At 41.7% G+C, this 15,082-nt stretch overlaps 1 protein-coding gene across 2 annotated transcripts; it reads right to left on the reverse strand.

The window, feature by feature from the left end:
* Nucleotides 1-70: 70 nt before the first annotated feature.
* Nucleotides 71-13,706, reverse strand: hap1 (huntingtin associated protein 1). 2 transcript variants are annotated; one of them, XM_035146215.2, is made up of 15 exons: nucleotides 13,096-13,706; nucleotides 8,951-9,027; nucleotides 8,636-8,752; nucleotides 8,453-8,547; nucleotides 7,300-7,408; nucleotides 6,901-6,979; nucleotides 6,683-6,813; nucleotides 6,332-6,406; nucleotides 5,992-6,203; nucleotides 4,607-4,825; nucleotides 4,053-4,387; nucleotides 3,644-3,832; nucleotides 3,287-3,389; nucleotides 2,980-3,038; nucleotides 1,670-1,807 (listed from the first exon to the last, which is right to left on the reverse strand). In XM_035146215.2, exons 1-14 carry the CDS (start codon nucleotides 13,292-13,294, stop codon nucleotides 2,999-3,001), a joined length of 1,980 nt encoding a protein of 659 aa, XP_035002106.1. In that variant the 5' UTR covers nucleotides 13,295-13,706; the 3' UTR covers nucleotides 1,670-1,807; nucleotides 2,980-2,998. The 2 variants fall into 2 exon arrangements, with proteins under 2 accessions (XP_035002099.1, XP_035002106.1); XM_035146208.2 differs by lacking the exon at nucleotides 2,980-3,038 and having other exon boundaries at nucleotides 71-1,807; nucleotides 13,096-13,702.
* Nucleotides 13,707-15,082: the final 1,376 nt, after the last annotated feature.

Consider the following 15,082-nt stretch of genomic DNA (forward strand, 5'->3'; position numbering starts at 1 on the left):
TATTTGGCAGAATTCTTGCAGTGTTTATCTGTTGATTGAAGAGGAAACACGGAGACATGTGGAACTGTACTTGATGAAAATGCAAAGTTTTATTCACAGGTGGTTCAGTTTACACACACATGTGATGCTAACAACAGAGACTATACAGCAGAGAAACAGTGGTTTGGTTGATGAACACAAATTATAACCTGTGTTTGATTCATTCCCTTTTGCATCCACAAGTATCCTATGCCTTTTACCTGCAGGTCATTGAAGAACCATGCTGTTTACATTATTATTAATAACTTTATTCTACTGGTATTTCTGTTAGAGAATATTTCCCTGAACACCACGGAGAATTCACTTTGAACGCCCCGCAGGATTTTTGATTTCATTTACATCCCAGCAGTTTCAAAAGTTCCTGATGACATGAAATACAGCAGCTTTGTACAAGCAGGATTTTTCAGTCAATACAATCAGTCAATACACATATTGCTTTTAAAACTCTCATTGGCTGTTTTTCAATGCGGCATTGGCAGACCTGATTTGTTTGTTTTCATTTATTTTTTGCTGAGGTTTGGATCAAGATACACGTTAAGTCCGGAGTCAAGACTTTGATGCGGCACCGTCCACAGCCATGACGACATGTGCTGTGTGAAAGCAGGCGACGAACTGCGGGGGCAGAAGTTGACCCGACATTGATCGACATTCAGTTCAGTCAGCGTCATCGCCGCCGGCCCCCCCCCAGTGTGGAGCAGAAGTCATCGCAGTGCTTCTGGATCCATTTAATGCCATTTGACAATCTTATATACAACATGCTTTCTTCAGAGTAGCAGCTACTGAACAGGAAGACCAAAGTGTAATTTAGTGCATTTGAAAGATCTTCAGGACCAGAATTGGCTTGATTTGTGGTTTTAACTAATTACAACAAAAAAAAGACGTGCAATTGAATTATCTACTCTCTCGTTGTTATTTATACTTACAACTTGACTTTTTTCACTTCAGAAACAAACAAACAAAAAAAAGATGGTGAGGGTTTTTTTTAAACCGGTGGCAGGAAACTGTAAAATGACATTCACAAAACACAATATAAAAAGCAGTTTTTTAAAGAGGTTTCCTTTTTTTTTTGTGTAAAAAGAAAAGTGTCAGTCAGACGGACTGGTCAGGTGATCAGGTGATTGTCCTGAGATGAAGATGTTACACACACACACAGACACACACACACACACACACACATACAAGTTTATCTACTGTACATAACGTCATACAAAAGAACAGTGCTATACACAACGGACAACTCAAAGTATGGCTCCTGCGCATTCTGCATCTCTTGTTTTCGAGACACCAGAGCAGTGTCAGATGGCTCCACTCAAAGCCACTACGGTGAATGAAAGAGGAGTGAGTGGTGGATGGTCAGACGTTCAGTGGATGCCTCGCTGCTTCTCTCTCCTTGTTACTGCGGCCCATCATCCCCCAGGCTGCCACCCTGTGCAGCCCGAGGCTATGAAGCTTCCCCACGAGGTTCAAGCTGAAAAATTTCCTTCCTGCTTCCCTGGCCGATGACAAGCCTCCACCTTTGTCGTTTGCTGTGAACGGAGGTTTTGTATTGTAGCTGTTGTGCAGGAGGTGGTGGGGATAAGGAGCGGCTGAGATGCCGCGCTCTTGCAGCAGCTGCACGAGTCCCGGTGATGAGGTGGTTATGTTTGCAGTGGTGTCGGTGGTGGTGGTGCTGCTCCGGCCTCGTGGGCCAAAGTGCTGCTGGTGGGCAGGAGATGAAGTGCTCACGTGCTCAGAGTTCCGACAAGGTGGCAGGCCGAAAGAGTGAAGGCTGCACACAGAAATAAAACAATTAAAAACCAAACAAAGCTTAACACACAATAGATTAGAAATCCAGCCGTCTGTTGTTGTTCAAACATGAAAGTTCATACACAACACAAAACAGAATGATGTTTTCAGTTAGTTCAGTTGTTGTTAGTGTCCATCACTGCTGTGAAATGAATAAACATGATGTTAGTGTGGTTGCTAGGATAAAAACCTAGGAAAAGCAAGAATGTGTCGGAGTAGAAACAAAGTAAGAGCAGATGAGACAGCACAGCCGTTTTCAGACATGAACTCCAGAGAATGTCTGCACAATTGGGTCCAGACTTTCTCCCGGGTTCCCCTTTCACATATGAACAATGCAGCAGGAGATTCTCCGCTCCGTTGCGTTCACAAAAACACAAACATCTGAGCAGTGTTCGAGTGAGGGGTGGTGCAGCAGGCAGAGGCCGGATGTAACATTAATTCATCTGTGGATATCATGTCTTTTTGTTGACAGCACATCGACACCGGCGTCTGCCCCTGTCACCAAACGCTCTCTTGACATCCTCCTCTGTGTCCTCTATGTGTATGGCACCGCTTTTTCATCCTGAGATATTTGTATTCTTCTTGCTTTTTCCTTTTTGCATTTGTCGTTTGTTAGAAACATCATAAACACATTTGCGGTGAATGCTCCAGAGAATCTCCAGCTGCATTGAGCTCACATGAGTGAGCTCACGTGAGAGGCTCTGGACATTCTCTGAGTTTCTTCCGCCAGCAGCCTTGTAAAAACTCCAGAGAATGTCTGGAGCCTCTCACTCAGACATTTGCGTTCTTACATACAGCCTGTCCGGATGATGTAAGGAAATGATCCAGAGTTCAGTGCATGTCGAAAAGCAGCTTTAGACAACTCTGCGTCACAAAGTGTTAGTAAGTAGTAAGGGTGTATATTTCACAGAGGCACTGTACATGGTTGTTCATGAAATAGCCAGGAACATTAGGTCATTATTAGGTCATAGAAAATGTTTACATTGGAATTTCAGACGTTATACAAAGTCTTCCTTAGTGAAAATGTAGGCCAAACACCTTCTTCAAATGTGAACCAAGACACTATTTAGTCAGACAAACAGGGTACGGTGCGTCCGTGGTTAATATCCGAGACATTTACTGAGCATTCATTGTGAATCTGCCCCCAACTCTTACTTTTCCCCGAATGCTCTTTCTAGAGCTGGAGAAAGAGCCTCGACAGACGTTTTCTGCCACTGTGAGGGTAAAGAGCAGAAGACGGCAAAGAGATAAATAAAGCAGCAGGATGGAAAAGATGAAATCTGGAACACCTGTATCGAAACAAGGTTGTGGATTAATGACCATCACATCAGTACAAAATCAAATTCAAGCTCCAAAGTAGCTTTACTATCCAAGATGGAAATTCACCGGGTTAGAGCTGTGAAAAATAAAGACAACACAACATGGTAAAAAAAACACAAAAAAAGTCAGTGTGTACTCTTACCTAGTAGGGAAGGAGGGGATGAGGAGGGAGGGTTGGAGGACTTGGCAGGTGGTAATGGTATGTGTGGGAGAGGTCTGAGGGAGGTTGGGACCAGGTGGAGAGGCTGGGCGATCATGGAAGGAGAGAAGCATGTTAAACACCACACGAAAGATAAAGCAGACTATGATGAGAAACTATATGGGTTAGAATAAATAAGGAAGGAAACTACTTGAATGGCAGACAAACGCTGCTAGCTTGAAAAAACCAGTAGCAGAAACCATTCTAAAGGGTATTTGCTAAACTGAATATACATGACAGAGGTGGTGGAACTCTCTGAATGTAGCATGTGTGTAGTCAGTGTGTTTGCAAGTGTCTTACCCATGGCGTGCGCTCCAGAGAGCTGCGACAGGTCGGGTTCATCCTCCTCCAGGTCATTCAGGCTGTAGACGTGCTGTATGTCCACCTCGAGCTCCCTGAAGTCTTTGGTCAGGACGCCCGGACGTGGATGCAGGATGCCGCCCAGGTTTGGTTTGGCCAGCTGCTGCCACTGATGCAGAGTCACAGAGCCTGACGGACAGAGTCACAAGGAACACCGGTTGTAAAGAGAGCAGGTACATCACAATCAAAATAAGGTTTACTTGTTTCCCGAATGAGTAAAATCAAAGTGAATCTTGCTGTTACAAGTTGAGAGAGATGAGTGAGGCAAGATGGAAGTGTGTGAAATATTCTGCCTCAACAGTTCAATGTGTGGAAGAGTAACAGCATAGATGATGGATAGATGGTTTACCTTCCAGAGGTTTGACGATCTGCAGGCGGTCTGGCAGGTAAGACCTGGATCCTGCCGAGGAGCCACAGGAGTGCCGTGAGCTGCCGTTGGAGTAGTTGGTGCCTGTCGATGTTGCCGGGCTGGACCCCAGGCTGTTTGGTGTCAGAAAGCCACTGGAGACCTCGCCGTCCTCGCAGTTTGCTTCCAAGGCACGGAGTTTACGCTCACGCTCCACTTCAAAGAAAGGCCGCTCGGAGGAGTGGCTCTGTTGGCGGGCCGACAGGCTGCGCAAAGCAGCTTCCAGGTCCTGGCCCCCTGGGGTGCCCGGCTGACCCAGACGCTTTGGCCCAACAACACTACAAGGAGAACACATGACAATGTTTAACTGCTTCAACCTTATAGAAAATGTTCCTTTAGTGGTTATTATTATCAATATCAAGTTCATTTTGCAAACCCTGTCCTATTCAAACACAAAGAATGTCATTTTAAGTTATTGATAATATCCTACATGTAAAGACATGTGGAATTTTCCATTCGATATAACAGTGCAGTGACACACACACACACACACACACCTGTTGTCCTCTTTCTGAGCTTGAGTGGAGCTGGGCTTCTCCTCCAGGGTAAAGCTGGCATTATCAGAGCCATAGTAGCTCGTTCGGGGGGTGCTGGTATAACTGGAGCGAGCCGACCCCGGGCTGGAGCCTGGGAGTGCCGGAGACTGGCACAGAGACCGCAGCTTCCCGACCTTGTTCACCACCTTCACTGTTTCAAACACACGCCACGGGTGGTTCCTTTCAGGATAAGCAGAGTATAAGTGGTCATTGAATCACACTTGAACATTCATCACTGTCATAGACCATCAGTATCCCCATCACAATATCAGAAGATCGGCTCTAATGCAAGTGTTGTCTTACACAAGCTACAGGAAGAAAACGGTGTGATTTATGATCTATTTTTAAGGTCAATAAAAAAACCTTTCTGCACCCGAGGAAAAACGAACGAAGCATGGCATTCAGTTTTTTGTGTCCAAACCCAACCCAAACTCAGCCCTTGCCAATGTAACCAACCCTGCCCAAACCTGAACATCATTTCAAGTGTTTAGTCTCAACCCATGCCAGCACTTTTTATTGGAATACACAGGTTAAGTACAGCTGCTTCAAAATCGGACTTATGCATAGTACTTGAGTACATGGACTTAATTAACTGTCCATTACACGTAGTCTTTCTCAGTGTATTTTACTGTAGATACAGTTATACAGATATACAGCTAATAAATATAACTCCGGGAACATTGTCATGATCTCAAAGCAAATTGATGTGGATTAAGGATTAAATTAACTCAATTCAAGTGAAACACTTTGCTCTGTAAAATTAAAAGACAGTTCTGCTACGCACAAGAACAGCCACGGTTTCTTTCTCTTACTTAGTACAGAGCCACGTCTCAGTTTGGCAAAATGTGTCAAACTTGAGTCAAACTTTTGCCATGAAAACACAGAAGATGATCATATTTTCAAAAAGGTACAAATTCAATGCCTGATTAACATCAGTGTGAAGTTTCATGAAAATACTCCAAATGGTTTTTGAGTTCTGCTCTGCAAACTAAATTATTTTCACTGAAATATTAGAAAAGCTATACTGCTTTCTTCTCAATATTCCTGCAAGACATTGTCAAACAATGAACATACAGGGGATTTTACACTTTAAAACAGATTGAGTGGGGTTTCACTAGATTAAAAACAAAAAAAGAATGAATAAGATCAATATTGTTTAATAAATATAAATGAAATTCTGAAGGGCTGTGTTTTTGTTTAAGTCATCCAAAAGGTCAGAGGGTAAAACTAGAGGCACTTTTTTTATAACCCTTGATGATTTACTTATAGGAAAAATAACCTGGTGCTGAGCTTGTTCACATTTGCCTCCAACAGGTGAGAACACACTCACAAACTGACGGACTCACTTGTATTCTGACGGAGCCGGGGTGTCCAGGCCTTTGCGGAAGGTGCCCTCTATCTCAGCTGCCAGTGAGTCCATTGGCAGGACAGAGGCCAGTGCGGTGTAGCGCTGCACCGTGCTGTTGGGCACGCTCTTGTTCCGCAGGTTTTTAATGTCCTCTCGGGCCTCGTGGAGCATGTCTCCACACTCCGAGTACTTGTCCTGCAGGTCCTTGAGCTGCAGACAGGGGGAGACAACACAATTATATATTGTAGAACTCACAACATACACAACTATGCAGAGACTTGACAACCATTCAGCCATACAGACAGGAAGACAAAAGTATTTAACAGTGAGTGTCTTGCCTCTGATTTAAGTTTCATCTGACTCTCACGGGAGGAACTCAGCTGCTGGTTCAGCCCCTCGTTCTCATGGGTGAGCTGGAAGGACAGAGTGAATACAGTTAAAAGAGTTTTACTGTGATTTCACATGAATTCATTGGTTGGTGTTTAAAGAACATGGAAACAAATGACACTTATTACAGTCAATGCCAACTTTATTTATATAGCACATTTAAAACAACTTGGTTGACCAAAGTGCTTTACACAGTAAAAGGTGTGTGTGTGTGTGTGTGTGTGTGTGTGTGTGTGTGTGTGTGTGTGTGTGTGTGTGTGTGTGTGTGTGTGTGTGTGTGTGTGTGTGTGTGTGTCCCTCACCCCTTTGCAGCGGGCTTGCAGGTCCACAATCTGAGCGAGCAGTGAGCTGATCTCCTCCTGCTGTCTGAGAGTGTCCTCGACTTTCCGTGCCAGCTCCTCTGAGAGGTCAACCACCTGCTTGTTGACAGATGCTGAAACACACAAGTCCGATAAATGCCCCTGTACCTAAGTTACATCTACATTATTTCCAGCTGTTGAATCTCCACTGTAACACTTACAGAGCTCTTCCACGCACACCATCATCAGCTCCTGCTCTTGCTCCTCGTAGTTGGTCGTCTCTGTAGTGAGCTCATGAGCCTGCAAAATTTTTAAGCATGTATGAATTGTATTGTATTATACAATCATTCCAAAGTGAAACATCTATGTCAGTTACTTCCCCAAATATTGACTTAACAACTCTTTAACCTCACATTGATGACATATTATTTTCAGAAATATGTTAAATTTTAATTTGTAGATTTGAAATAAGAATGCATCCTGCATTTCTGGTATATTGAAGTAGTTTTAAGAATAATTAAATATTACAGAATGATTGGTCTGTGTATCAGTTACATTTTCAATATAAAAAATACAAATTAAAAAAATTTCCCTTGTGGGAACTGCGTCATGTTAAATACCTCTAATTTTAGTTTCCGGTTATCCTCTTCTAAAACTTTCAGTTTCTGTTGCAGGAAGTCGTAGTGGACAAAGTTGGTGAGAGAACTGCACGATTCATTCCTTTTAATCCTGCAACAAAACAAAAAGTATGTCTTCATTGAACAACCCATCTTTTCACTCTTTTTCAAAAATATCTATAGGAAACACGCATGACCTTAAATCAGAGTGTATATAATCACAAATACTCAGCTCCTATGTCAACCAATATTCAAGTTATTCATACTGTTTTACAAATACAGTCTAATGGCTGTCTACAAAGAACATGTTGTAGTTGTAAAACTGAAACAATACATGATTGAGCTGAAATCAGAAAATCTGTGATTAATGGTTCAAAAAGCTTTGACTGAGCAGATACAATGAAAAGAGGGACAACAGTGAATAGTGGTGATGATTAACTGCTGATGGGAAGGACTTTAGTAGAGAGCTTAGCAGGAAACTTTGAGAGGATCAGTGGAGATGTTCTAACATGTGTTTGCTTCCACACAGACTCAGTGTACTGAGCAGCAGGGTGAGGGCCCAGTCATAAATACAAGATCGGTCAAAGTTCACCACAGTTAAACTCCATGTGAAGCCACCCTGCGATTTGCTTTGCCACAGGACAGGCAGGTTTTATTTGCCTCCTTGATGCACTGATTGAAACGGGAGGCGAAGGTTCGCCGCTCAAACATTTGCATACTGTATGTGTGACCGGACCCTAAAGCAACATTTCAGTGTGATAGTGAAGACACGTTGCTCCCTTCAGAGTCAAAGTGTCTTCACTATCACCTGTTTTATGCTCGCACTGCACTGCAGTAAAAAGTACTTTTCTTTTCAATTTCACAAGAATACAATTTAAAAAAAAGAACAGAACTACAAGCAAAACGTTTGTCAAAGACCAAGGTTGAACTATGCAACTTATCAACAGGTAATTCCTGTGTATTTAAAAGGGAGGAGGCTGCTCTGAAAGGAAAATAAGTGTAATGAAAAGTCTTCAGTATTATGTATTGCAGAAAATGCAGGATACTGGATGTACAGTACAAAGACTTAGTCATAGACTTGGACTTTTAAGGACCTCAATATTAATGGCAGTCATTCCTCAACCTCAGTGTACATGGACGTGCGTGCTGCACTCACGGTGAGAGCGATTCCGCGTTCTCAGTCTCTTCAGTGCTCGCGTAGAATTGAAGGAGGTCGTCTCGCATCGAGAGCTCGTGTCGAAGTTGTGCAATCTAGAAAATAAGTCATGATCACTTGAGCTCAGCAGACTGTAACATAACTGACAACAGTAAGTGTGTGTGTCATGAGGCGGGTTTTTACCTCCTCCTTTGCAGTCTCAAGCTGTTCATCCAGCATTTCATTGCGTGTCGTTAGTTCTTGGTTTTGCTTCAGGAGAGACTGACCGATACGTGCTGCTAACTCCAGATCCCGCTCTTTCTGCAAAGTGATACAAAGTACAGCATTTATTTTATTTGTTAACATATATTTATTAACAACATGCATATATTTCTAAAACTTATTTTACACAATAAGAGTTTAAGGAAGGAAGTCACAGTTGAAAACAGTGAGGGTCAGAGAGGCAGCTAAGTTTAATCCTCTTTAATCCTTTTCATTGGCTGAGTGTCTCTCTCTTACCTCCTCCAGCAGGTGGGTGACTGCCTTAATGTCATGATATGTCTTGGTGACCTGGCCCACTCTGTCTGAGCACAGCACTGCGGGAGGGGGAGAGAGGGATTTGATGAATGCAGGAAGATACAGAGCTGGAGACGGCACAGAGTAGACACACTGCAACAACGGCCTCACAAACTGGTTTCTATGAGACGAGAGATGTGTTGGATACTAACTAGACAGTGGAGAAGCTTTTTGACTTTGACTGGTCGCTTCTTCGGTTCTTATTTTCAAATTAGCTACTGAAAAGTCAGCATTAGAAAAAATTGAATGACTGTACATAAGTCACATTAAAAGACCTTGTAACCTCTCACAATCAGGTAACAGCCCTTTTACATGCAACTTACCTGTATTAATAACACATCAAATATCCATATTGAAAATGCTATGGCCCTGAACCCATTTGTTGACGTTGTATTATTAAATTATTATTTAATAAATTATTCATTTTTTGAGAAGTTAGAGAATAGAGTTTTATGTGTTTTATATCCACTTATAGTTTTATTGTGTTAAGTGTTCTGATCAGTTTCAATTAATCAGTTAACTTGCCAATCAATTCACTCATCCAGTGCTGTAAAGTCCTGTGTTTTCCTATTAAGCCTTTTGTGTTTTCTGTTGAATTTCTGGATGAATTTCTCTGATGAACATAGATTATGGATTATAAACATTTAAAACTGGATTATTCTTCATAGATTACCTGGTCATGTAAACAAAGTGAAAGAAAGAGAGACTACGCTCTTTAACATGCACAAAATAATTAGGAAATATTAACCTGTAACAACAGCCGGGGTGAAAACTCTGAAAGTATTGTTTTTAATGAATGAGAGTGTGGAGTATACAGAGCACACTCCTGCTCTGAGTTTCAGACCACAACATCTCCCTGTTGTCAGCCAGATACTGATCCTCTTAGCTTGATCCCTTTTAGCCCAGATAAGACGCCAATAAAGGCCTTCTCTCCTGAATACCGATATAGCTCAACGAGAAGGAAGCTCTAAACTGACTGAGTGTTCACACCAGCAGGACATGTACAGCATGAAGGGGATAACAACGACTGCTTATTGACTTGCTACTTTTGTTTACATTTGTTTATGTACTCAGTTTAGACAGATCTGGTAATGACGTACACAGGCTCTTAATTAAAGCCATTAAAGCATTGAACATGAGCCAAACGGTGAAAAGTTATTATCCTTATTAGTTTCTAAATGTTAATAACCCACATTGTTTTGACTACACCAAGGACTCACATTAAATAGCTGCCTACACTAACAGATACATGCTTGAGGGAAAAAAACTTAATGACTTAAGATGAATACTGTCGTTTAACATCTGACTCATCTCTTTTTAATGATGAGTATTGCCTGGACTTGTGTGTAACTCTGAATGAAAAAGCTTACTTCAGCAGAAAGCTTAGCTGGACTCAGATTGGTAGTTGCCATACTGCAAAGTAATTAGATGGATGCACTTGAATTTGGCCTGGAAACAGTGATTGGATATCTGTATCAGTGACTAATCAGCCTAATGGAAACCTTGTGCTGAACTATTCCACTGTAAACTATAGCTGCCCATGAATTATATAAGGTCTACAGCTCTCTGAGGTGATTTACAGTATGGTAGTGGTATGGTCTCACTAAAGAGAAATGTAGAAACAAAAATGCTTCAAAAAGAAGAAAAAAAGGTAGTGAAAATAACTTAACCCATGTCAAAGTTCAAAGGTTTTAACCATAACATCAGTAGGGCGGTGAACAGAAATGTTAATGTCACTCCTGTTAAATGTGGATCTGGGTCACAATGGTGACATAACTGACAAATGATACATGAAACCCTTCCCTCAATTTGTGAGCTCAGTGGTGACGATGCAACAGGTCCACTGGTGGATCTCAGACATGGCACGGGGGAAAATCCAGGTGAGCGTTTATTGCCCAATCGCAGAAGTAATCTCCCATTTCTAGCTGACTCAGCCTTCAAAATGCAGGTCAGGAATACTGTCATGCTAATTCAAGTCTAATCATAAAATTGAATCTGTCTGAAGAAATGTCACACAGGAAAATGAACAATTTTAAACACCTATTTCACTGATAAAGTATATGTGATATAATCAAAAGCTGCACAACAGCTACTAAATGGACACTGAGCTGAAATAATTCGTCTCTTTCAAAGGTCAAGAATAAACACTGAAATTTGACACGATTATTTTGGTTTATTACACTGATAAAAACCTACATAAAAGCTTTAATAGAACTATTCCCATCATCCACCTTGATCAAAATAATCAGAGTCAACATGTCTATTTCTGATATTAAGACTCGCTGACTGGCTATATATATTTACTAATTTACATCATTCAATCATGCAAAGTAATCGTAAATCACAGTCTAAATTACACATTATTATAAAGGTTTATACAAGTCCTCCTGAGCACTAAATGGTTAATTAGTTTAAAATACCTGCATTAGGTATTAGTCTGCATTATATAAATCAACAAAGGTTAATTAGATAACTTTCTAAAATCCTATTGTCCTTAAAGTGGATTGCTACATGTGCTAAAAGAAAAATGTTGGCAGCAGGGCAGTGGAGAGGTTCCAGATACTGTCCTGTAACAGTGTATCCATCTTCTGCCACAGGACTATACTACAAAAGTACCTCTGCTGTGTACTATTTCCAAGGAGTTCTTGTTCTTAGTCAATGAAGTATAATTTCATCTTCATGATAAGGAGCTAAACTGTGTCACCAGCTGAACTACCTGATCCATTTCCTCTTGACCTCACTCTACAGTGCAGCACAGATCAAGGAAAGAGATGCATTATGCCACCGAGAGCTTTTGCAGTTGGTGCTGAGCTAAATCCAGGCGGCTAACCCGCAGAGGAAGAAGAGGTCAACACTGTTCCTTTGGATGAACCCTGCTGACTTAGCTTTACTTATGACGTTATGCTGTGGGGATCAGACAGGCATGGATCAGCGCCAAGAATAAGATTCACATTTATCCTCTATTGATCTCCATAGTTCTGCAGAGCTGGCAGGAGCTCAAATTTGTCTCGCAGAGCTTCTTACTGTAGATCTGTCAAGACATTTTTTAGAGTGGTAAAATAGTGGAGAGTGGAAGGAAATATATAAAGATGTGGTTACATTTTTCAGAGCCAGATTCATCACTGATTCGTGCTTGATTTGAATGTAATAAACAATAAATAAAGACGTAATAAACATAATATACAGTTAAAGCTCCAATCTGCTGAAGCATAGAGACTGTTGTTTAGAACGTCATTTCATTCTGGAGGGGTGCCCGTGTCGCAGTATTCGTGCAGGCACCAGCCACATGCCCATTCAGACAAAGAACACCCCGCACAGAGGAGTAATGGAGGAGAGTGACTGCTGACACTGCTGCTCTGTTCAGGACAAAAACCTTTTTAATCTGAGACATACAACCATGTTCTTCTTTATAAGCAGATGCATCAATAAACAGATTTTAGCGTGCCAAGTCAAACTGCTCTACACCATCCGCATGCGATACCCTCAGAAGACAGGATCGGAAGTAGGGCAGCAGCACAGTTAATTTACCTGCAGTCTGTGACCTTCTGAACCACAGACCACAAAGACAAGTTTTCATTTTCTACGATTTCAAAACAATGTGCCCTCTCAAATTATGCAAAATAGCACTCTAATAGAATAATGTCAGTGGCAAAGAAATTAAAACTGTTTTGAAATAGAAACTGTGGCATTAAAATAATGTTCCCTGAATTATGGGTCTGACCTCCACAGTTGAACAAGCCACAACCAGGATTCACAATGCTTTTATGTACACAGGCTAGATTCTGCTGCTGCAGACTGCGTCCCACACGCACACACAGGCTCAGTGACCTTCACCACACTAAGAGGAAGCATTCACGCTCAATCCATTTACAAAACTTAACACCTCTCTGGACACTTAAATGTTGAACTAAAGCATCTTCGTGACAAGAGCTGCAAATTCAGACATTCTGTTGGTATTCCTCATTTACAGGATGACCCTCAACAGCACCACTGCACCTGCCCCACATGCAGAGCACTGTTTAGAATTAAAGCACTTAGATAACAAACACCTGAGCTCCGCTGGAACATCACGCGCTGTCTTATCTCACCTTGTGTCACCTCCCTGCAAAGACCGTCTTTGTTGTTGTTATTATTGTTATTGTTGTTGCTGTTGAGGCATATCTTCTCCTGCACTGCTTCATCCACAAGGCTGGACGCGCTCTTGTCCTCTTCCTCCTCCTCAGAGGCAGAGGAGCTCCACACCTCCATTGTGACCGCAGAGAAACTACCCTCGGTGTCTCCGTCCATCAGTTAAATCCCTTGTTCTTCTGACTCTACTGTGTGTTGGCTGTGCTGTGTCTCAGCAGCTGTGTCCCAGCCATCGTCCTGCTGGCCGGTGTATATGTGAAAACAGAGTCCGCTGGTCTACGTGAGTGGGTGTGTACACCTGTGTTTGTGTGTGCAAGAGAATGTGAGCTGCTTGGTGTTAATAAATAATCCCTCAGACTGTACGAGCCATCTGTCGTCATGCCTGCCTCCGTTCACCTGGCCACGTTGGACTACCGGGTAAGAGAAGAGGGGAGGAAGAGGAGGGGGGGTGAAGGAGGAAGAAAATCTAAACTGTGAGCGACCAAAGCTGCTACTGATCACACTGGCTTTGTCCAAGCACAAGAATATATTATAAAATGGTTATAAATGAAAACAAATATTCAGGATGGGAAATCTGATGCATTTAAAAAAGGATGCTGACAAACACCACCCACCCCTCTGAAGTGAAGGAGATGGTAGGTTCCGCCTGTGCCAATGGCTGCTCTTATTCTATACATACGTCATACCAGACAGAGAGAGGGGTCTGCGTAATACTGCTGCAGACTGAGCCACTCCCCCCCCCACAGGGGTCTGATGGAGGCAACAGAATCAATAGGATTGAAGGCTAAGATTACTGTGAAGAAACCCAGAGGAAAAAATAGTCATTTATTTTTTTGCCATGAGAGAGTCTCATCAGGCATTTGAGACAATCTATTCAAACACATTTCTATATTAAATTAATGATTAATTTCAGTAAAGATTAAGCCCATTATGAATAAAACAAATTGCTATTAAGGCACATTGTTTGTAATTTGAATAATCTAATTAATTTACCTGATCCCTTTCTTAGGATTAGCCAGTTGCTTTCTATGGACCAATAGTTATTGATTTTTTTATTTTCTAACATCATTGTGGAAACCCCAGAAATTGTATTTAATCTTATAACAGCTTCATTTTCATTTCAATCCAGGTCAAATCACTTCCAGTGATTAAGCTGCAATGACCCACAGTTATTTACAGCCACCTTTATCACCGTCCTGTCTGACCCCACACAGCAGATTCTTGCAATCAAATATTAACCTCCTCATCCATTTTTCATATACAAACTGACTCTTTCAACATGAAATGATGCACGCAAGAGAGAGTGGATGCAACTTTGCACTTGTGCTATCCCATTTCTTTCTTTCATTCGGTCTTTGCAGTAAAATGAAACAAGCACCGTCTATGTGGAGATAAAACCTTCTTTTCCAGGGATGGTTCACCACCTAGACGTCAACAGGCCAACACTGCAACAACATAAGTAAAAGTTCTGCAGTTGACAATAGGAGGAATTAATGTCTCAAGAACTTTGCCCACAATAACCAGCAAAGACGAGTGCTACATGTTCGAGTCACCACCCAGCAATAAAAACACAACAATACAGTAAAGTGCTTTGATTCAACCTCCTCTAAATATCATATCCCTATGAGACATGTGATTACCTTATGTATTAAAGATCTATCAACATATGCATAAAGAGAAATTTGAAAAAGAAAAGGCACGCATGAAATAAAATCAGAATCAAACCCACTGTAACTCCTTTTGAGTACATATTGAACAACATGTGACCTGTACAAATCTGTGCAAACTGAGAGCTGATAACACTGGTGAAATATTTGTCTTAGGGAACAACACCCTGGAAGGTCATTTGTATCGTTAACTGCAGATTTGGCCCCACGGCGTCTGGTACAGAAAAACAGAACTGCACGATAATCACGTAGTGCTCATACTGTCTGACACAGGAAAAGT

Source organism: Hippoglossus stenolepis, chromosome 2 (assembly GCF_022539355.2).
Source record: "Hippoglossus stenolepis isolate QCI-W04-F060 chromosome 2, HSTE1.2, whole genome shotgun sequence".
In the NCBI taxonomy this organism is placed as follows: Eukaryota; Metazoa; Chordata; class Actinopteri; order Pleuronectiformes; family Pleuronectidae; genus Hippoglossus; species Hippoglossus stenolepis.

Coding starts and splice junctions, on each gene's coding strand:
- hap1 (XM_035146208.2), bottom strand. CDS start 13,294: ATGGACGGAGACACCGAGGGTAGTTTCTCTGCGGTCACAATGGAGGTG. Junction 9,028..13,095: donor TTGCAGGGAGGTGACACAAG/GTGAGATAAGAC, acceptor CCCCTCCCGCAG/TGCTGTGCTCAGACAGAGTG. Junction 7,409..8,452: donor AACGCGGAATCGCTCTCACC/GTGAGTGCAGCA, acceptor GTTTTGTTGCAG/GATTAAAAGGAATGAATCGT.